Source organism: Dendrobates tinctorius, unplaced genomic scaffold (genome assembly GCF_039654945.1).
Source record: "Dendrobates tinctorius isolate UK_male_01 unplaced genomic scaffold, ASM3965494v1 ptg000138l, whole genome shotgun sequence".
In the NCBI taxonomy this organism is placed as follows: domain Eukaryota; kingdom Metazoa; phylum Chordata; class Amphibia; order Anura; family Dendrobatidae; genus Dendrobates; species Dendrobates tinctorius.
Window position 1 is genome coordinate 16,908,084 of NW_027361806.1, and position 23,833 is coordinate 16,931,916.

The 23,833-nt window shown below is 45.6% G+C and overlaps 1 protein-coding gene across 8 annotated transcripts in view; it reads left to right on the plus strand.

Annotated features, from left to right (window-relative positions):
• Positions 1-23,833, plus strand: part of MIER1 (MIER1 transcriptional regulator) — a 90,544-nt gene that overhangs the window by 30,520 nt on the left and 36,191 nt on the right. For 4 of the 8 annotated variants that reach the window (XM_073544729.1, XM_073544730.1, XM_073544732.1 and 1 more), the window contains 6 exons: positions 16,260-16,284; positions 20,530-20,675; positions 21,553-21,705; positions 22,053-22,182; positions 23,133-23,197; positions 23,466-23,538. In XM_073544729.1, the coding sequence (XP_073400830.1) occupies positions 16,260-16,284; positions 20,530-20,675; positions 21,553-21,705; positions 22,053-22,182; positions 23,133-23,197; positions 23,466-23,538 (592 nt within the window). Of the gene's footprint in view, positions 1-1,529; positions 1,660-4,803; positions 6,060-16,259; positions 16,285-20,529; positions 20,676-20,765; positions 20,817-21,552; positions 21,706-22,052; positions 22,183-23,132; positions 23,198-23,465; positions 23,539-23,833 lie in introns of those variants that run through there. The other 4 variants (XM_073544733.1, XM_073544734.1, XM_073544736.1 and 1 more) reach the window with 4 other exon arrangements.

Below are 23,833 nucleotides of genomic sequence, written 5' to 3' on the forward strand. Positions count from 1 at the left end.
GGGGGCAGTATTATAGTAGTTATATTCTTGTACATAGGGGCAGTATTATAGTAGTTATATTCTTGTACATAGGGGGCAGTATTATAGTAGTTATATTCTTGTACATAGGGGGCAGTATTATAGTAGTTATATTCTTGTACATAGGGGCAGTATTATAGTAGTTATATTCTTGTACATAGGGGGCAGTATTATAGTAGTTATATTCTTGTACATAGGAGCAGTATTATAGTAGTTATATTCTTGTACATAGGAGCAGGATTATAGTAGTTATATTCTTGTACATAGGAGCAGTATTATAGTAGTTATATTCTTGTACATAGGGGCAGTATTATAGTAGTTATATTCTTGTACATAGGGGCAGGATTATAGTAGTTATATTCTTGTACATAGGAGCAGGATTATAGTAGTTATATTCTTGTACATAGGGGCAGTATTATAGTAGTTATATTCTTGTACATAGAGGCAGTATTATAGTAGTTATATTCTTGTACATAGGAGCAGTATTATAGTAGTTATATTCTTGTACATAGGGGCAGTATTATAGTAGTTATATTCTTGTACATAGGGGGCAGTATTATAGTAGTTATATACTTGTACATAGGGGCAGTATTATAGTAGTTCTATTCTTGTACATAGGAGCAGTATTATAGTAGTTATATTCTTGTACATAGAGGCAGTATTATAGTAGTTATATTCTTGTACATAGGAGCAGTATTATAGTAGTTATATTCTTGTACATAGGGGCAGTATTATAGTAGTTATATTCTTGTACATAGGAGCAGTATTATAGTAGTTATATTCTTGTACACAGGAGCAGTATTATAGTAGTTATATTCTTGTACATAGGAGCAGTATTATAGTAGTTATATTCTTGTACATAGGGGCAGTATTACAGTAGTTATAAGCTGTATATAGGTGCAGTATTAGGTTACGTTCACACTATCAGTATTTATAAGCTGGACAGGGCCAACATTACAGCAGTGAATGAATGGTGCCTTGTTTCTATGAGGGTGTGTGCACACGCTGTGGATTCTGCTGCGGTGTACAGTACCATAATATCCTATGGGAAATGGAAACCGCAGTGCAGATGGTGCGGATTTTTCCACGCAGTTTTGTTGCGGTTTACCATCTCCTCCACTGTAGAGGTGATAAACCGCAGGCTAATCTAGTCTTTTGACCTGCGGATTTGGCTGCAGATTTTTGCAAATGCGCGCGGAAAAATCCACAGCACAATCCACAACGTGTGCACATGGCCTTACAGCAGTCATTACTGAGTGTTGTGCCGGTCTCTATAACGAGGGATGTGACATTACATACACAGCACTGCTGACAATCCCTGTGATGCACGGACACTTACACGCTGCTCACGGGCTTCCGTGCTCGGCTCCGGGTAGGACCGGACATGTTACCGGTGATTGCCGTCGCCGTTTTCCGTTAGTTTTGTCAGCAGACGCTTCCCAATAACGCGTTGTGTGTCACCATAGTAACGGTGGGACCGCCTTTCTCTTCGGAGGAAGCTCCACCCCCCTGTGGCTCTGCCTCCAGCTGCGTCTCCATTGGCTGCGCCCCCTGGCGGTCACTGTGCAGCCGCTTCCGCCTCCATCCGGGCTCTTGCGCTGACCCGCGATGTGACCCGTCAGTTCGGCAAATATGGCGGAGGTAAGGAGGAAACTCATCTAAATATTCTCCCCGGTGGCGCGTAATGGAATGTGTGACCTGGCGGCGGCCGTGGCTCCCGTATTCCCCCTGGGACACGTCCCCAGCTCAGCCCCCGGGCCCGGCCTCCCGCCCTCTTCACTTGTTGCTTCTGTCGCCCAATCCCGCGCTCCGAAACTTCTTTCCGAGCTCCCGGCACCGGTCCTGTCCGGTCCCCCACAGCTACGGCCTAGCGCCAATACCTGGTCCTGCAGCGCTGCGAGGCTGGAACCGCTCCCATCACCTGCCTCCCGCCCTGCGGACCGAGAGAGGACCGCCCCGAACTCAGCCCCGGAGACCCCGAGCCTGCCTGCCTGAGCGACCCCAACATACTGACCCCAGAGACCCCTGACCAAGCAACCTGAGACCCCCAACCCCAGAGCCTGCCTACCCGAGCGACCCCAACATACTGACCCCAGAGACCCCTGACCAAGCAGCCTGGGAGACCCCCAACCCCAGAGCCTGCCTACCTGAGCGACCCCAACATACTGACCCCAGAGACCCCTGACCAAGCAGCCTGGGAGACCCCCAACCCCAGAGCCTGCCTACCTGAGCGACCCCAACATACTGACCCCAGAGACCCCTGACCAAGCAGCCTGGGAGACCCCCAACCCCAGAGCCTGCCTACCCGAGCGACCCCAACATACTGACCCCAGAGACCCCTGACCAAGCAGCCTGGGAGACCCCCAACCCCAGAGCCTGCCTACCTGAGCGACCCCAACATACTGACCCCAGAGACCCCTGACCAAGCAGCCTGGGAGACCCCCAACCCCAGAGCCTGCCTACCTGAGCGACCCCAACATACTGACCCCAGAGACCCCTGACCAAGCAACCTGAGAGACCCCCCAACCCCAGAGCCTGCCTACCCGAGCGACCCCAACATACTGACCCCAGAGACCCCTGACCAAGCAACCTGAGACCCCCCAACCCCAGAGCCTGCCTACCTGAGCGACCCCAACATACTGATCCCAGAGACCCCTGACCAAGCAACCTGAGACCCCCCAACCCCAGAGCCTGCCTACCTGAGCGACCCCAACTTACTGATCCCAGAGACCCCTGACCTAGCAACCTGAGCCCGAGAGACCCCCAACCCCAGAGCCCACCTACCTGAGCCACCCCAACATACTGATCCCAGAGACCCCCAACCCCAGAGCCTGCCTACCTGAGCGACCCCAACATACTGACCCCAGAGACCCCTGACCAAGCAACCTGAGAGACCCCCAACCCCAGAGCCTGCCTACCTGAGCAACCCCAACATACTGACCCCAGAGACCTAGCAACCTGAGCCCGAGAGACCCCCGACCCCAACATACTGACCCCTGACCTAGCAACCTGAGAGACCCCCAACCCCAGAGCCTGCCTACCTGAGCGACCCCAACATACTGACCCCAGAGACCCCTGACCTAGCAACCTGAGCCCGAGAGACCCCCAACCCCAGAGCCTACCTACCTGAGCGACCCCAACATACTGATCCCAGAGACCCCTGACCAAGCAACCTGAGCCAGAGAGACCCCCAGAGCCTGCCTACCTGAGCGACTCCAACATACTGACCCCAGAGACCCCTGACCAAGCAGCCTGAGACCCCCAACCCCAGAGCCTGCCTACCTGAGCGACCCCAACATACTGATCCCAGAGAACCCTGACCTAGCAACCTGAGAGACCCCCAACCCCTGAGCCTGCCTACCTGAGCGACCCCAACATACTGACCCCAGAGACCCCTGACCTAGCAACCTGAGCCCGAGAGACCCCCAACCCCAGAGCCTACCTACCTGAGCGATTCCAACATACTGATCCCAGAGACCCCTGACCAAGCAACCTGAGGCCGAGAGACCCCCAACCCCAGAGCCTGCCTACCTGAGCGACCCCAACATACTGACCCCAGAGACCCCTGACCAAGCAGCCTGAGACCCCCAACCCCAGAGCCTGCCTACCTGAGCGACCCCAACATACTGACCCCAGAGACCCCTGACCAAGCAACCTGAGCCCGAGAGACCCCCAACCCCAGAGCCTGCCTACCTGAGTGACCCCAACATACTGACCCCAGAGACCCCTGACCAAGCAACCTGAGACCCCCCAACCCCAGAGCCTGCCTACCTGAGCGACCCCAACATACTGACCCCAGAGACCCCTGACCTAGCAACCTGAGACCCCCCAACCCCAGAGCCTACCTACCTGAGCGATTCCAACATACTGATCCCAGAGACCCCTGACCAAGCAACCTGAGGCCGAGAGACCCCCAACCCCAGAGCCTGCCTACCTGAGCGACCCCAACATACTGACCCCAGAGACCCCTGACCAAGCAGCCTGAGACCCCCAACCCCAGAGCCTGCCTACCTGAGCGACCCCAACATACTGACCCCAGAGACCCCTGACCAAGCAACCTGAGCCCGAGAGACCCCCAACCCCAGAGCCTGCCTACCTGAGTGACCCCAACATACTGACCCCAGAGACCCCTGACCAAGCAACCTGAGACCCCCCAACCCCAGAGCCTGCCTACCTGAGCGACCCCAACATACTGACCCCAGAGACCCCTGACCTAGCAACCTGAGACCCCCCAACCCCAGAGCCTGCCTACCTGAGCGACCCCAACATACTGACCCCAGAGACCCCTGACCAAGCAACCTGAGCCCGAGAGACCCCCACCCCAGAGCCTGCCTACCTGAGTGACCCCAACATACTGACCCCAGAGACCCCTGACCAAGCAACCTGAGACCCCCCAACCCCAGAGCCTGCCTACCTGAGTGACCCCAACATACTGACCCCAGAGACCCCTGACCAAGCAACCTGAGACCCCCCAACCCCAGAGCCTGCCTACCTGAGCGACCCCAACATACTGATCCCAGAGACCCCTGACCTAGCAACCTGAGACCCCCCCAACCCCAGAGCCTGCCTACCTGAGCGACCCCAACATACTGACCCCAGAGACCCCTGACCAAGCAACCTGAGCCCGAGAGACCCCCAACCCCAGAGCCTGCCTACCTGAGCGACCCCAACATACTGACCCCAGAGACCCCTGACCAAGCAACCTGAGACCCCCCAACCCCAGAGCCTGCCTACCTGAGTGACCCCAACATACTGACCCCAGAGACCCCTGACCAAGCAACCTGAGACCCCCCAACCCCAGAGCCTGCCTACCTGAGCGACCCCAACATACTGACCCCAGAGACCCCTGACCAAGCAACCTGAGCCCGAGAGACCCCCACCCCAGAGCCTACCTACCTGAGTGACCAACATACTCATCCCAGAGACTCCTGACCAAGCAACCTGAGCCCGAGAGACCCCCAATCCCAGAGCCTGCCTACCTGAGCAACCCCATCATACTGATTCCAGAGACTCCTGACCAAGCAACCTGAGCCCGAGAGACCCCAGAGCCCACCTACCTGAGCGACCACAACATACTGATCCCAGAGACCCCTGACCAAGCAACCTGAGCCTGAGAGACCCCCAACCCCAGAGCCAACCTACCTGAGCGACCCCTGACCAAGCAATCTGAGAGAACCCCCAACCCCGGAGCCCACCTACCTGGGCGACCAATACATACTGATCCCAGAGACCCCTGACCTAGCAACCTGAGCCCGAGAGTCCTCCAAACCCCAGAGCCTACCTACCTGAGCGACCCCTGACCTAGCAACGTGAGCCCGAGACCCCCAACCCCGGCGCCCACCTACTTGAGCGACCCCAACATACTCATCCCAGAGACTCATGACCAAGCAACCTGACCCCAAGAGACCCCCAATCCCAGAGCCTACCTACCTGAGCGACCCCAACATACTGATCTCAGAGACTCCTGAACTAGCAGACTGAGCCCGAGAGACCCCCAACCCCAGAGCCTACCTACTTGAGCGACTTCTGACCCAAGAGCCCCCTGACCTGAGTGACTCCTTACCCCAGAGACCCCAACCTACTGACCTCAGAGCCTCTCTTGACCTTCTGACCCCAGAGACCCCAAACCTACCGACCGAGACCCCTGACCTGAGTGACTCCCGACCCCCAGAGCCTACCTACCTGAGTGACTTCCCACCCAAGAGCTCCCTGACCTGAGTGACTCCTGACCCCAGAGATCCCAACCTACTGACCTCAGAGCCTCTTGACCTTCTGACCCCAGAGACCCCTGATCTGAGTGACTCCTGACCCCCAGAGCCTACCTACCTGAGCGATTCCAACATACTGATCCCAGAGACTCCTTACCTAGCAGCCTGAGCCCGAGAGACCCCCAACACCTTAGCCTACCTACTTGAGCGACTTCCGGCCCTAGAGCCCCCTGACCTGAGTGATTCCTGTCCCCAGAGACTCCCCGACCTGAGTGACTCCTGACCCCAGAGACCTCAACCTACTGACCGAGAGACCCCCTGACCTGAGCAATGGTGAGCCGACTGCAAACTGTGTCCTACAAGGAACAGTGAAAGGATCTGGGAATGTTTAGCTTGCCAAAAAAAAAGACTTAATACCTGTCTACAAATATCTGAAGGGCTGTCAGTGTAGAGGGATCATCATTATTCTCATTTGCACATGGGAACACGAGAAGCAATAGAATGAAACTGAAAGGGAAAAGATACAGATTAGATATTAGGAAAACAATTTTTGACTGTTCAATGATTGGAACAGGCTGCCACGAGAGGTGGTGAGTGCTCCTTCAATGGAAGTCTTCAAACAGAGGCTGGACAGATATCTGCCTGGGATGATTTAGCGAATCCTGCATGGAGCAGGGGATTGGACACGATGACCCTGGAAGTCCCTTCCAAATCTAACATTTTATGACTCCTGACCTACCAACTTCAGCGACCCCCAACCTACTGATTCAAGTCTGAGAGACCCCAGACCTACTGACACATGTGGCCCCCTTACCGATGCCAAGAACCCACCATCGTTAGCGACTGGCGACCTACTGAGCTGAGACCCTTGGCTTGCCGACCCGTGCCCCGGGGACCCTCAGTTTTCTGGCCTGTGCGAGCCTGAAAGCCCTGGAGTTAAGCTCTACCTGAACTACCAACACCTGACTTACCAATCCAACCCTGTGCGACCTCCACCTACCAAACTGACCCTGAGTGACCTACTGACCTTTGTCTGAGCAGCTCCTGACCCTGAGAGGTCCCTGAGTGACCTACTGACCTGTGCCTGATCAGCCCCCCCGGTCCCTGAGAGATCCCTGAGTGACCCAAATCTCCAAAACTGCAAACCTGTAACACACATCCCCCCCCGACCTACCAACCCTGATCTTCAAAACCCTGAGCCTGTGACCCCTGACCTAATGACCCGAGCATGTGAGATTTCCCACCAACCGACCTATTCCTTATCGACCCCTAAACCTAAGTGACCCCACCTACCGACCCGAGTTAACCCTGACCTAAGCCTAAAACCTCTCCTAGCCTTTCAGACTCCCTGACCTACTGATTTGAGCTAGAGATTTACCTAATTAACTTTGAACACGGACAACCTTGGGGGGGGGAATAGGCAAAACCTAATTGAATTCCACCTGGTAGAAACCATCCACCAGCTCGTCTCTGTTAATCTGAAAGCGTCGTCTCCCTCTGCAGATTCAGGCACAGCGCGTTTTACTCTTATGTAACATCAGACGTTCCCGTTCAGATATTTGGGAATTGTAGAAAAAGTAACAGTAGCATTCTGAATATAGAAGTGACCCACAGCAGCCCATCAGAGCCCTGCACTCCGCTGTAGTAGAAAACCAAAGAGCGAGTTCTGTTTGCTGCGGACAATTAGTATCGGAGCCGTGAGGGCTGGACTTTATTGGAAATGCCTTTTCCTTCCTTGCATGTTCTGTGTTGCTGGGTGCAGGACTGTTGTGCTGAAGCTTCTGCAGTTACATATGCGCCATTAATAAGAGCAGCATTCACACTGGGGCTGTAATGCAGCGTGATAGGACCTGCGCAGTACTGATGTTCTGTATCCAGTACACTCCCTGAAGGTCATTATACATATTAGCTCATCTGATGTGTATGACCAACGTTATGAGGACTTGTGGTCAGAAAATTGTTAATTATTAGTTTTGGCAATGTTTTTATGATGAACTTTATTATAGAAAAAAATTAGTAATCTTGCTATTTTCCACATTGGCTACTAGGGATATTTTTTTTTTTTCAATGCTTCCTGACCTTTTAGGAAGTTTTCAGTAGGCTCCTTATCAGCAGAGGCAGGATTACAATGACTGATATTCCCTTTATACCCAACTGATAACAGAGGATCCACCAATTACAATAGGCGATGTCACAGCTCACCTTCTCCCCCTCCCACCACATTGACATTTGCACATGCTCATTAGATGCTTCAATACAAAAGATAGGATCAGCCTGTTCATTGTGGCCTTTTTAATGAAAGTTAAGAGTCTCAATATTCCCCAGTGGAAAAATTGTAAGATTCCTAATTAATCGTTTCCCTTTAAAGGGGTTGTAAAGGAGCGCCACACCTACCGTATGTACAGGCTGTGTGTGGTATTGCGACTCTCCTCCATTGATATGAATGGGGTTGAGCGTTTAGTTTGGGTCTTTAGACCTGTTGGGCCATGATGTGCACCAGCTTCTAAAATGCGGCAGTGTTAAAGCCGTCTAAAGGAGGCCTCAGACCGGACAAGCAATCTACATAGCTACTCCAGGGTTTGTTTCAATTTTACCACTGGAGTGGTGCTTCTTATTCGAGGTCCCTGACCCTGCTTTTATAGTTGCCTGCCGCCATTTTCACCTTTTATCACGGCTGCCCCTGTTGGTACCTGGAAGTTTGTGACCTGCCAAATTGCTCCAGTGTTTCATGGAGCCAGCCGGAGGTCACTTTTAAATACAAGTCGTAAGTGCCTCTTTCTGGCTCTCATAAACTTACATTGGGAGCGGCGCATAAGACTGTGGACATGGACCTTACATTAGAAGCATCACTCCAGCACTGGAAAGAAACAAAGCTGGAGTGGTGCTTTAACCCCTTAACCCCCAAGGGTGGATTGCACATTCATGACCGGCCCAATTTTTACAATTCTGACCACTGTCCCTTTATGAGGTAATAACTCTGGAACGCTTCCATGGATCCCGGTGATTCTGACATTGTTTTCTCGTGGCATATTGTACTTCATGTTAGAGATAAAAATTAATTCAAATAACTTGCGTTTATTTGTGAAAAAAACAAAAATTTTGAAAATTTTGCAATTTTCCAACTTTGAATTTTTATGCCCTTAAATCACAGAGATATGGCACACAAAAAACGTAATAAATAACATTTCACATATGTTTATTTTATATCAGCACAATTTTGGGACCAAAATTTTTGTTTGGAAGTTATAAGGGTTAAAAGTTGACCAGCAATTTCTCATTTTTGCAACACCGTTTTATTTTTACAGACCACATCACGTTTGAAGCCACTTTGAGGGGTCTATATGATAGAAAATACCCAAAAGTGACACCATTCTAAAACTGCACTCCTCAAGGTGCTCAAAACCACATTCAAGAAGTTCATTAACCCTTCAGGTGCTTTACAGGAATTTTTTGAATGTTTAAAAAAAAATGAACATTTAACTTTTTTTCACAAAAAAATTACGTCTGATCCATTATTTTTTTTTTATTTTACCAAGGGTAACAGGAGAAATTGCAAAACAACTTTTGGGGTCCAATTTCTCCTGAGTAGGCGGATACCCCATATGAGGGGGTAAAACACTGTTTGGGTGCATGGCAGAGCTTGGAATGGAAGGAGCACCATTTGACTTTTTCAATGCAGAATTGGCTGGAATTGAGATCAGACGCCATGTTGCCTTTGGAGAGCCCCTGATGTGCCCAAACAGTGGAAACCCCCAATTATAACTCCAACCCTAACCTCAACACACCCCTAACCCTAATCTGAGCCCTAGCCCTAACCCTAACCCTAGCCCTAACCCTAGCGGGAAAATGGAAATAAATACATTTTCTTTTAGTTTTATTATTTTTCCCTAAGGGGGTGATAACGGGGGGTTTGATTTACGATTTATGGCGGTTTTTATGTTTGGCAGCTGTCGCACGCTAAAAGACGCTTTTTATTGTAAAAATAGTTTTTGCATCACCACATATTGAGAGCTATAATTTTTCCGTATTTTGACCCACCGAGTCATGTGAGGTCTTATTTTTTGCGGGACGAGTTGATGTTTTTATTGGTACCATTTTCTGGCACGTGACATTTTTTGAGCGCTTTTTATTCCGATTTTTGGGACACAGAATGAAAAAAAAAAAACAGCATTTCATGAATTTCTATTGGGGGGTGCGTTTACACCTTTCCGCGTGCAGTAAAATTGATAAGGCGGTTTTAATTCTTTGGGTCAGTACGTTTACAGCGATACCTCATTTGTCTTTTTTTTATGTTTTGGCGCTTTTATGCAATGAAAACAATTTTATATAAAAAATAATAATTTTTGTATCGCCTTTTCCTGCAAGCTATAACTTTTTTATTTTGTCGCTGATGATGCTGTGTGGCGGCTCGTTTTTTGCGGGACAAGATGACGTTTTCAGCGGTACCGTGGATATTTATATGCGTCTTTTTGATCACGCGTTATTGCACTTTTTGTTCGGCGGTGTAATAAGGCATTATTTTTTGCTTTGTTTTTTTATTTTTTTAAGGGGTTTGCTAAAGGGGTTAACTAATGGGACAGTTTTATAGGGCGGGTCGTTACGGATGCGACAATACCAAATATGTGTACTTTTATTGTTTGTTTTTTTTTATTTCCAAAAAATGAATTTATTAGGGAATATTTTTTTTAAAATTTATTTAGAGATTTTTATTTTTTTTTTATAAATTATTTTTACACTTTTTTTTTTTAACTATTACATTGTCCCAGGGGGGATATCACTGTCATGTGACAGATCAACGATCTGACACAGGCACTTAAGCAGGCTTCCTCATGCCTGCGCTCTGCATGCAGTGAGGAAGCCGGCTCCCTGCAAGCCCCCGAAGGTCCCCGCCGCCATATTGGATCCAGGGGGCTCAGGGAAGCACGGAGGGAGCCCCCCTCCCTGCCGATGCTTCTCTAAACCCTCGGTACACTGCGATTGTGTTTGATCGCAGTGTGCCAGGGGTTACCGTGTCGGGGGCGGTCCGTGACCGCCCCTGACACACAGTGCCGGGTGTCAGCTGTGATAATCAGCTGATACCCGGCCGCAATCAGCGGTGCACACCACTATGACGTACTATCCCGTCCCTGGGAATTAAGTCCCAGGGCACATGGGATAGTACATCATATGGCAGAAAGGGGTTAATGACAGCAGAAGATGGCCACTGGCCAAACATTGGAAGAATTTGTTTAAAATCACCTATTCCCCCAATTTAGAGTTCAGTGTTTCCAAACTGCAGAAGAAATTGTTGTACTGGGTTGTGATGCATCTTTAAGATCATGTTCAGATATGGCAAATTTTCAGTGCAGATTTGTGGCCCACTCAAAAAGTCTGCATGTTACGTACAAATTAATTCTGCCTCCAGTGATTTTTGTACTATTCATTGAAGTGGTGAAAATCTGCAGCATTTCCACAACACACTGAAAATTTTGCCAATTTGCATGCAAATTTTTACTCTATAAACATGGATGTCTTTTTGTCTAAAAATGAATGTGTATTTATATATAATAATGCTTGAAAAAGGTTCACACCCATTGAACCGAAGCGTCGCTGCCTGGGCACATAGCCATGTGGGCTATTAAAAAACACTTTATTGAAAACTAACATGGTGTGCTGCTTTCTTTTTGATGGACTATCTGGAGGTTTGGTATGTACCTGCTGGAGGGCCTGCACCCGAATCCTTTTTCTATTTTGTGATGTTTTTTCAATTATATAATATTACACCGTATATATAATTTATTTTGTACTGTAATTCTCGGAACATTTGCTGTGGAGTATCTGCCATGTCCGAACATGTTGTAAGATCTTCCTGCAATTCTGAAATGTTAGAAGATTGCATGCAGAAGTGAGTCTGCCTTGATATCACACTTTTGTAGAGGGGGCCCCTGATTGTCATGTTTTACCAATTTGGGCACCCTCAAGAGGAGGGTGATGGAAGCTGATGGCTTGTGGTGAAGTGGAAGAACCACTTGGTCGGCACACATGAAAGTTAAGGTTGCCAATGTGCTTGTGTTTAATATGGGTGGGATATTGGAGCTGGAGACTCATCGATTTCTGCAGATTTTTATTCACCACAAATAGCATTTTGAGAAATATCCAATTTTCACTGTCCTTCCGCTTCCTATCAAAAGTCCAAGTTCTCTTACAGCACATGGGTATTTTCTTGTTACTTCATACCTTGTCGTCAGTTATAATATGAAATCCACCATCAGTCTGTCCCTGAGAAGGAAAGAGAGATATATACATACATACAGTACAGACCAAAAGTTTGGACACACCTTCTCAAAGAGTTTTCTTTATTTTCATGACTATGAAAATTGTAGATTCACTCTGAAGGCATCAAAACTATGAATTAACACATGCGGAATTATATAATTAGCAAAAAAGTGTGAAACAACTGAAAATATGTCTTATATTCTAGGTTCTTCAAAGTAGCCACCTTTTGCTTTGATTACTGCTTTGAACACTCTTGGCATTCTCTTGATGAGCTTCAAGAGGTAGCCACCGAAAATGGTCTTCCAACAGTCGTGAAGGAGTTCCCAGAGATGCTTAGCACTTGTTGGCCCTTTTGCCAAGTCACTCTGCGGTCCAGCTCACCCCAAACCGTCTGGTGACTGTGGAGGCCAGGTCATCTGGCGTAGCACCCCATCACTCTCCTTCTTGGTCAAATAGCCCTTACACAGCCTGGAGGTGTGTTTGGGGTCATTGTCCTGTTGAAAAATAAATGATGTTCCAACTAAACGCAAACTGGATGGAATAGCATGCCGCTGCAAGATGCTGTTGTAGCCATGCTTGTTCAGTATGCCTTCAATTTTGAATAAATCTCCAACAGTGTCACCAGCAAAGCACCCCCACACCATCACACCTCCTCCTCCATGCTTCACGGTGGGAACCAGGCATGTAGAGTCCATCCGTTCACGTTTTCTGCGTCGCACAAAGACATGGTGGTTGGAACCAAAGATCTCAAATTTGGACTCATCAGACCAAAGCACAGATTTCCACTGGTCTAATGTCCATTCCTTGTGTTCTTTACGCCAAACAAGTCTCTTCTGCTTGTTGCCTGTCCTTAGCAGTGGTTTCCTAGCAGCTGTTTTACCATGAAGGCCTGCTGCACAAAGTCTCCTCTTAACAGTTGTTGTAGAGATGTGTCTGCTGCTAGACCTCTGTGTGGCATTGACCTGGTCTCTAATCTGAGCTGCTGTTAACCTGTGATTTCTGAGGCTGGTGACTCGGATGAACTTATCCTCCGCAGCAGAGGTGACTCTTGGTCTTCCTTTCCTGGGGCGGTCCTCATGTGAGACAGTTTCTTTGTAGCGCTTGATGGTTTTTGCCACTGGACTTGGGGACACTTTCAAAGCTTTCTCAAATTTTCGGACTGACTGACCTTCATTTCTTAAAGAAATGATGGCCACTCGTTTTTCTTTACTTAGCTGCTTTTTTCTTGCCATAATACAAATTCTAACAGTCTATTCAGTAGGACTATCACCTGTGTATCCACCAGACTTCTGCAAAACACTACTGATGGTCCCAACCCCATTTATAAGGCAAGAAATCCCACTTATTAAACCTGACAGGGCACACCTGTGAAGTGGAAACCATTTCCGGTGACTACCTCTTGAAGCTCATCAAGAGAATGCCAAGAGTGTGCAAAGCAGTAATCAAAGCAAAAGGTGGCTACTTTGAAGAACCTAGAATATAAGACATATTTTCAGTTGTTTCACACTTTTTTGCTAATTATGTAATTCCGCATGTGTTAATTCATAGTTTTGATGCCTTCAGAGTGAATCTACAATTTTCATAGTCATGAAAATAATGAAAACTCTTTGAGAAGGTGTGTCCAAACGTTTGGTCTGTACTGTGTGTGTGTGTGTGTGTATATATATATATATATATATATATATATATATATATACACACACACTCAAACACACACACACACATATATAACACATATACTATGACTTTTCTCAGCTAAGACAAAGCCTAGATCCTCAGGCTACATTCACACCATGGGCGAAGCGAGGATCATACCTTGGGGGGGTGGCAGAACCTCATACTGTTCCGCAGAACCTCATACTGCACACCTCAGCTGCTGCAGAACCTCATACTGCACCCCCTACATTTCAAAATAAAGCCTGCACCTTAAGACTTTGGTGATAAATGCAGTCTATTTATTCCAACTATCAATTGATGTTGATGTGTTACTGAAGACGAGCAATGCCTGTCCTGGGCGTCCTTTTGGGAAGCTATGAGGTGCACCTGACTGGTGCTAAAAAAAAAAAAAAAAAAAAGAGTGTTAGTCTGTGCTATCCAGCTCATTTTTTTTGGTACAGATAAGATATGGAGACAGATATGGATAGAGCAGATTTCTAATCTGCTTTTGCTATTGAAAACCTTTTCTATGAGCTCAAAAACCTTTCAGGTGATGCGGTTTTTTAAAAAGCTGATTTTGCTTTTGCAGCTGAAAAACGTATCCTCAAACGCAGTAAAAATGCTGTGTGTGAATGTAGCCTTAGATCAGGAATAGAACAGCCATTTATAGGACATTTCATAACTTTCCCAAATTCCTATGAAAAAATATTCAGCACATTCTGCATTGAATTATTGTACCCAATTTATTATATATTTTAGGAGTCGGTCTATTTTATACCGACTCCACCAAAATGAGCAACGACTCCACAGCCCTGTAAAATGCTGCTCAGGCATCCAAACAAATGCACTAACAGTGCAGTGGACCAGATTTAAAGATGGCAGCAAATCGGGTCCACTGCACCCTGCATTTTTGAAAAGTTTTTGAAGGATTTCTAAGTCCTCTTTTTGTGTTGGTGAGCTCTATGCTGGCACATTACTCCATGCATATCTCCTCTAGAGGAGGATGGCACTCAAAATCTCACAATACATGGCTCCATTCATTCTTTCGTGTACATGGATCAGTCGTCCTGGTCCTTTTGCAGAGAAACAGCCCCAAATCGTGATGTTGCCACCCCCATGCTTCACAGTTGGTATGGTGTTCTTTGGATGCCACTCAGCATTCTGTCTCCTCCAAACACAGAGTTTTGTTTCTACCAAACAGTTCTACATTGGTTTCATCAGACCATATGACATTCTCCCAATACTCTTCTGGATAATCCAAATGCTCTCTAGCAAACTTCAGACCGGCCCTGACATGTACTGGCTTAAGCAGGGGGACACGACTGAGTCCCTGGTGGCGTACTATGTTTACTGATGGTAGCCTATGTTACGGTGGTCCCAGCTCTATGCAAGTCATTCACTAGGTCTCCCGTGTGGTTCTGGGATTTTTGCTCACCGTTCTTGTGATCATTTTGACCCCCACGGAGTGAGATTTTGCATGGAGCCCCAGATCGAGTGAAATTATCAGTTGTCTTGTATGTCTTCCATTTTCTTATTATTGCTTCCACAGTTGATTTCCTTACAACAACCTGCTTGCCTATTGCAGATTCAGTCTTCCCAGCCTGGTGCAGGGCTACAATTTTATTTCTGATGTCCTTTGACAGCTCTTTGGTCTTCACCATAGTGGAGTTTGGAGTGTGACTGAGGTTGTGGACAGGTGTCTTTTATACTGATAACAAGTTCAAACAGGTGCCATTACTACAGGTAATGAGTGGAGGAAAGAGGAGACTCTTAAAGAAGAAGTTACAGGTCTGTGAGAGCCAGAGATCTTGCATGTTTTTAGGTGACCAAATACTTATTTTCCAATTTGAAAAATAAATCTTGCCAAATCAGACAAGGTGATTTTCTGGATTTTTCTAATTTTGACTCTTTGGCAGGTTTCACACTAGCGTATGGCCGTGGTGCCGAGGGGTGGGACTTCCTCTGTGAAGCTCCGCCCACAGCCGCACGTCCTCCCATTAGTAGATGCCCCTTGATATCATATTTGCGTTGGATCCGGTCCCACTAATCAGAAGAGGCAGCGGAGATGCTGGCAGATAAAAGGGCGTTTACAGGGCTTCTGTGAGGCCGCCGTGGACTCCCGGCGTGATCGCTCAACTTAGGTCCTGCAAATCTATTAGTTTACAATAAATACAGAAAATAGTAATCACTTCATGCTATTTATCCTGAATATTTGATTTATAAATTTCTGGGTAATTTCTAGGTTGCTACAAATGATGAAAACAAATGCAACTTTCTTACACAGCTATTGTGGGAAAAAGCAATAAAACAACTATGGCTGATTAAAAAAATGTACCTGGTTATTATGCCCGATAGATAAACACACAGACAATATACAGGTGCTGTCATTAGGGCTCAGGCGCACGGGTCAATATGGTGACATCACGTGTTATGGCTGTCGGAATGGGTCGTGTGATATTCTGTGGGATTGGTTTCTGTATATTTATCTTTACACATTGTATCTTTTAAGTTGGACACATTTCTGTTACATAATGTTGCTTTCTGATGATTTCCAGTTGTTTTATATTCTTGCTGCAGATATCTTCCAGATTGATGAATCTCTATTTTTTTTTTCTTTTCCAGCCTTCTCTTGGGAATCCCAGCCCAGGTACTTTCTATTTATTTTCAAAGTTCAATTATGGCTGATGGCGGCACATACTGTACTTTCTCGCTCCGGTGGATGCGTGACTTGGCGGCTCCTATAGGATGTTATTCTTAGAACCGCATTAATTGTTGTAGCTATTGTGGCGCCTGCGCTTTCTCTGGGCAATATTTGCATAGATCGTATGTCGTCTCTTTTTCTTCTATATATAGTAATGACTGTGGTGTTTTCAGATTTAACACTTACCGTATTTATCCGCTATATTGACCTGCTGACTTTCTCCAGTCGCTTAAAGGGCTTCTTACAAAAAATTTTCCTTAGTGTGTGGAACGTTCTTAAAGAAATAACCATTTACCTGTTGAATCGTACAGTAAGACCCTGGTGGTCCCCGCTGATCTTGTAGTGTTTAATGGCATGTCCATCAGACAGGCGACCGCTGCTACCAGTCACTGACCTCAGCTCTTACATGCTCTATATGCAAATGGCACTGAACGGAAGAGCTGTCAACACTAGATGATTGGTGGGGACCACTGGAGAAGCTCCACAGGGGCTTCCTTAGTGTTTATTTGGGTAAAGCGGGAGTCACACATAGCAATCTCGCTAGAGAGATCGCTGCTGAGTCACAACTTTTGTGACGTAACAGCGATCTCACCAGCGAGATTGCTATGTGTGACAGCGAGCGGCCCCCCTGCCGGTATTGCTGATCGCTGCAAGAAACCTCTGGACATATTTTACGTCGCTGGTCTCCCGCTGGCCAGAACGCATCGCTGCATGTGACAGGCGGGAGACCAGCGATCAGCTGTAAAATAATAAAAAATTTTGTTATTCTCACCTTCCGACATCCCGCGCAGCCATCCTGCCTCTCTCCACGCTCCGGTCCCAGTGATCCTTTGCACGAATGACCGCGAGACCGTGACGTCTCGCGGTCATTCTCGCAAAGGGTTACTGGGACCGGAGCGTGGAGAGAGGCAGGATGGCTGCGCGGGATGTCGGAAGGTGAGAATAACAATATTTTTTATTTTCATTCTATTTTTTACAGGGATGGCATCAGCGATGCCGGGTGCTCGGCATCGCTGTGCTGATCGCTGGTGAAGCTGTCTGTGTGACAGCTCACCAGCGATCACATAGCGACTTACCAGCGATCCTGACACCTTGATATCGGTGTCGGTATCGCTGGTAAGTCGCTATGTGTGACTCCAGCTTTAGACTTCATTTTAGAACATTTCCTATTCTTGGGTAAATTTTTAATAGTCTGTGAAATCCCCTTAAGTTTACAGACAAGTTGTTTTTTTTTTCCTGTTTTTTCGTTAAAGGGGTTATTAATTGAGCTGTGGCAGAAGTACAGTCATGGCCAAAAGTTTAGAGAATAACACAAATATTATATTTTCACACGATCTGCTGGCCTCTGGTTTTTGTGTTTGTCAGATTTTTTTTATCACATACAGAAATATAATTGCAATCATATTATGAGTAACAAAAGGTTATATTGACAGTTAGAATGAGTTAATGCAGCAAGTCAATATTTGCAGTGTTGACCCTTCTTCTTCAGGACCTCAGCAATTCTCCCTGGCATGCTCTCAATCAACTTCTGGATCAAATCCTGACTGATAGCAGTCCATTCTTGCAAAATCAATGCTTTTATTTTGTCTGAATTTGAAGGTTTTTGTTTGTCCACCTGTCTCTTGATGATTGACCACAAGTTCTTAATGGGATTAAGATCTGGGGAGTTTCCAGGCCATGGTCCCAAAATCTCTATGTTTTGTTCCCTGAGCCATTTAGTTATCACCTTTGCTTTATGGCAAGGTGCTCCATCATGTTGAAAAAGGCATTGTTGATCGCCAAACTGCTCTTGGACGGTTGGGAGAAGTTGCTCTTGGAGGACATTCTGGTACCATTCTTTATTCATGGCTGTGTTTTTAGGCAAGACTGAGAGAGAGCCCATTCCCTTGGCTGAGAAGCAACCCCACACACGAATGGTTTCAGGATGCTTGACAGTTGGCATGAGACAAGACTGGTGGTAGCGCTCACCTGGTCTTCTCCGAATAAGCCGTTTTCCAGATGTCCCAAACAATCGAAAAGGGGATTCATCAGAGAAAATGACTTTACCCCAGTCCTCAGCAGTCCACTCCCTGTACCTCTTGCAGAATATCAGTCTGTCCATGATGTTTTTCCTGGAGAGAGAGGTGGCTTCTTTGCTGCCCTCCTTGAGACCAGGCCTTGCTCCAAGAGTCTCCGCCTCACAGTGCGTGCAGATGCACTCACACCTGCCTGCTGCCATTCCTGAGCAAGCTCTGCACTGCTGGTGGCTGATCCCGCAGCTGAAACACTTTTAAGAGACGGTCCTGGCGCTTGCTGGTCTTTTTGGGTGCCCTGGAGCCTTTTTGGCAACAAGGGAACCTCTCTCCTTGAAGTTCTTGATGATGCGATAGATTGTTGACTGAGGTGCAATCTTTCTAGCTGCGATACTCTTCCCTGTTAGGCCATTTTTGTGCAGTGCAATGATGACTGCACGTGTTTCTTTAGAGATAACCATGGTTAACAGAAGAGAAACAATGATGCCAAGCACCAGCCTCCTTTTAAAGTGTCCAGTGGTGTCATTCTTAATCATGACAGATTGATCTCCAGCCCTGTCCTCATCAACACCCACACCTGTGTTAATGGAGCAATCACTGAAACGATGTTAGCTGGTCCTTTTAAGGCAGGGCTGCAATGATGTTGAAATGTGTTTTGGGGGATAAAGTTCATTTTCTAGGCAAATATTGACTTTGCAAGTAATTGCTGTTAAGCTGATCACTCTTTATAACATTCTGGAGTATATGCAAATTGCCATTAGAAAAAATGAAGCAGTAGACTTTGTAAAAATTAATATTTGTGTCATTCTCAAAACTTTTGGCCATAACTGTAGTGCATAAAATAATAAGAAGCATTGCACACCTGACTAATTGGTTGCCTCGCCAGTAATAGATTTATCAGAACCTAAGTGTTGTCTGATGTGGATTATTCTGCCTCCTTTCATCCCAAACTTGTAATTTTTTTTTGCTGAGAGATTTGCAGCTGTTCTCCGAATTGATATAAGTACACTCGCACAATGCTTCGGTTGGGATTTTTTCATGGCTTTACATGTTTCCTTGTTTAGCGTCTTTGCATAGATTTATTAAATGATTTTGCAAGTTTTAGTGTAAAAATAGTATGTGGGTTTTTTTTGGCCAGAAAAAGTGGTGATTTTTAATCCTTAGGTTGTTCTATGTGTCTGTTTTTCACATCTAGATGCCGTATAGATGATGTCAGTAGTTCAGCCTTTTTTATTCACTTATTGAGTCCTAATGGAATGTTAGTGCTGCTGCTTGTCTGTCTATCATCTATCTTTCTATTTATCTGTCTATTTCTCTATCTAATGGAAATCCCTCATCCTATCTCTCCTTTCACAGACACGTTCCCCAGTGTCCTATTGGTTTTGCATATGAACAGCACAAATATTGAAAATTTGTTCTACTGTATAAGTCCTCATTCACACGTTGTTCATTTTTCGCATACAAGTGCTATGTGTCTTTCACGGATAGCGCTTGTACTTGTGATAGTCTATGGGGCTATTCACATAACCGTGAATAATCACAGACATGTCCAATTTTGATCTGAGGGTCGGATCAAAATCATCCGTTCAATTCAGTGGGTCTGTGAAGAAATCAAACCTCACTCGGATGACATCTGATTGCGGTCTCATTTTCATAGCATGTTAGAAAGGTGGAGATTTTTTTTCTCTCTCCATGTAGAAGAAAAAACTGATGACACTCAGATCGCACTCTGATCAGAATAATTGGTGCGGTTTTCTCGTACGTGAGAAAACGGACGTCTGAATGAGGCGTAAAGCCTATAAGTCGCTGCTCTTGCTTCGAGGAAATCTCTCTTGAGCCTTTCCATTTGAAGCAAATCTTTTCCATTGATCTAATAAATAAGCAGGCAGACTGAAACAGTTTTATACTGGTGGTCTGCTGTGGAAATTCTGGAAACTTTTGAAACTAAAATCCCTCTTTGCCTTTTTAAAGTGTTTTGTTCTAACATCTGATGGTGAAATTTCAATAGGAACCCATGAGCAAGTCAAGCATTGCCAAACGCACCGCATGCTTATTGTGTTGTGGAAATGCTGTGGATTTATAGGAAATCTTCTCCCCCTTTACATCTAAAAATGACTATTTTTCACATTTGAGTTGCAGTTTATGTTGGATAGTTGACTCTCATTATCTTGGTGACCAGGAGGCTCGGCTGTATCGGATGACCACGAGTTCGATCCGTCGGCTGACATGCTGGTCCACGAGTTTGACGATGAACGGACCCTGGAGGAGGAAGAGTTAATGGAAGGGGAAGTGAACTTCACCTCTGAGATTGAGCACCTAGAAAGGGTAAAACCTGTGAATCTTGAGTGCTTTGATTGCCTTTTATTTCCCAGTTTACAGCTCACTCTGTTTTATAATGCAAACTATATTCCACAGAAATGTGCCATAGGTGACATGATCGCCTAGTAACCACATTGTAAGCTACAGGTGAGCAAAGTCCAGCGCTCTGATTTTCGACCATTTTGCACTTACCAAATTCTTACACCGTCAGATGCTATAGCTGTGGCCACATATAGGTTTGTGCTGAGCGGGGCCACGTTTGTAGGGGTTGGTTCATGACTTGCAGGGAACTCCAAAAGTTTGGCCAAGTTGAGACAGTTATTCCGAGTTGCACTGCTCACTTCTGTATTGTTTATATATCTATATACCCAGCGCCGAAGAGGCCAGATTATTGGTGCAAAATGTCTGTTAAGGTCAATTGAGTCACAATAGAAAGGAGGCAGTGTATAAATGCAGATTTTATATTATGGATGATAATGTCGGATTCACATCTCATTATTCTGCCAGGAAGTTATGTCTGAATCTCCCACCCAAAAAAAAAGGGATTGATGTGCACCCCAAACAAGCCATTGATTTAGGCAAAGTACTTTGATACTTTGGGTTCGTTTTGATCTCTTCCTTGGACACACAAGCCTAATGTCGACCTTAGCCATAGATGTCAGTGCAGTGTGCAAGTCCATAAAGATGACTGTTCTGTTTTACGTCCCTTTTGATATAATTTATTACATACAATCTATTGGGGTCTCGGTGCCACCTTTGCAGGGATGATTTTATTATACAAATGTCCACACTATTTGCAATTGACTTGTAGTTTTTGTTTTTTCTTTTCTGAAAATTAAAAATCCCACAAAATTCAACTTATTGTATTTTCTTATGTTATCAGGAAAGTGAGATGCCAATTCATGAGTTACTGAGGCTCTACGGCTATGGCAGCACGGTACCTATGCCCGGAGAAGATGAAGAAGAGGAGGAGGAAGAAGAGGAGGAAGAAGAGGAAGAAAATGATGTGAACAGTGGCTTTAGTGGGGAAAATAAGGTGCGTGTGCGCTTCTGCCTTATTAACCCCTCTATTGACCCTCCTTCCAAGCGCCGGAATTTTAATTTAAAGCGGTATAGAGGTCGTGGCTGAAATACACAGCTGACATCTACTGTGTACGGAACAAGCTCAGCTCCCGAACTCGCCCAATGCCACCTGCACCCGACGGACGAAGTACATGTACATCCTGAAAATCTACTTTAATAATAATTTGTATTTTACCTGAAAAGCTTTTAGAAACTTTCTACAAATCATGCAATTTCGGATGGAGAATTGCTTAATCTGTAAAATAGTTTCCAGAAGTCTGATCCTTGTTAGAAATGATTTTTTTTGCCCCTTTTCCCCAGGATGAAGCCATTAAAGATTCATCTGGTCAGGAAGATGAGACTCGTTCCTCTAATGATGACCCTGCGCCATCAGTTACTCAAGACACACAAGAAGTTATCCGTCCTCGACGCTGCAAGTATTTTGATGCAAGTGAGTGATTGGTCTTTAGCGTTTAAATATAAATATGTAATATGTTTTATTTTTTATGTATAAGAAGAAGGCAGCATTTCATTATGATTAAAAAAAAAAAGATTAATTCAGCAACCATAGTGTGTGATGTTTCAGCTTCATCATTGCCACCTGTACCTGGGGGGGGGGGGGGGGGGACCCAGAGGCTTGTGCCTGCACTTTATTGGATTAGTGTTGCTTTCCTTTTACCTAAATATTTAGGAATCCCTTTTGCCAGCTGACTTTGTTGTAAAAGGTTGCCTTTGGCTCCAGTGATTGATTTATTTTCAGAGTTGATCAATCTTTCGCTTATTTTGTGATGGCGGATCCACACGAAAAAAAAGTGCGGCTATGTTAAACCGGAAACCATTTATATATAAAAACAAATAATGGTATTTATTTGTACATTTTGACAGTTCAGTCTTCTTCAAAGAACTCTTCGTTTGCAGCCAGGCAATTTTTTTTTTTTCCCCCTCTCGTCAGGGGTGAGCAGGTGAGGCCCGAATATTACTGCAACTCGTTTTATGCCTAGTCAAATTCTTTAAGTTCATCAATGGTCCGACATGAATCTTCCATGATGGCTTGATTAATTCCAGCTTGTCATCAGTACGGGTAGTCGAATGTAATTACGAAATAGGTGAATGATTAAACAATTTGCTGGAAGTAAATGAAGTCACTGGAGCCAAGCGCAACCTTCCAAAAGAGGTGGACTGGCATTCCGGCTCAGATGGGCACTGTGAACATTCACGTAGCAGAGGAAGCCCATACTGTAAACGTTCCGCCCTCCAGAACATGATTGCTCATTCTTTTTGGCTCTTCCCTCGTGTATATGTCTGTATGTAGATACATTTATAAAATGCTTTCTAGTTGACTTTATTGAATAATTCTGGACTTAAAACTACAAAGTAAAACAATTGTCTTTTTTTTCACAGATAATGAAATTGAAGAAGAATCAGAAGATGATGAAGATTATGTTCCATCAGAAGACTGGAAAAAAGTAAGTGATGGCCACATTTGATAGAACTGTCTGCAGGGTAGATATTATCTGATAACTGGGAGGTCTGGACCCAAACTGATCGGTAAAACAGGAGTCTTCCGCCTCAGAGATGAGTATAGATGTAACCACACTCATCGCTGTCTCATAACCCTGCTTAGCTTTAGATATGGGATGATGAAGGATGTGACCGTAATCAGGGATTATTGGTCTTTGTTACCGATGTACAAATGATATTTATGCCATATTTTATTTCTATTTTTCCTCCAAGGAGATTATGGTAGGGTCTATGTTTCAAGCCGAAATTCCAATCGGTATCTCTAGATACAGAGAAACGGAAAAAGGTGAGTAACCTGACGTAAATATTCTAAAGGGGCTTTAAATATATGTAGACTTGTTACCTTTATATTGAGGGGATCATGCCTGGTATTGTACTATTTAGTTAATTTATAAGTGATGGTTTTCTGTGCCACCTTCATGAAATCGCCTAAAATAGTTACGAAATTCTAAAGTTTGATCCATCACCAGATGCAAGGAATACAACATACATAAATTGTTGGATGCACCTGGTGTACTTACTTTGAAAATCCACAGCATTTTATTTCTGTAGAAGAAACAATGCATATCCAAAATCGGTAA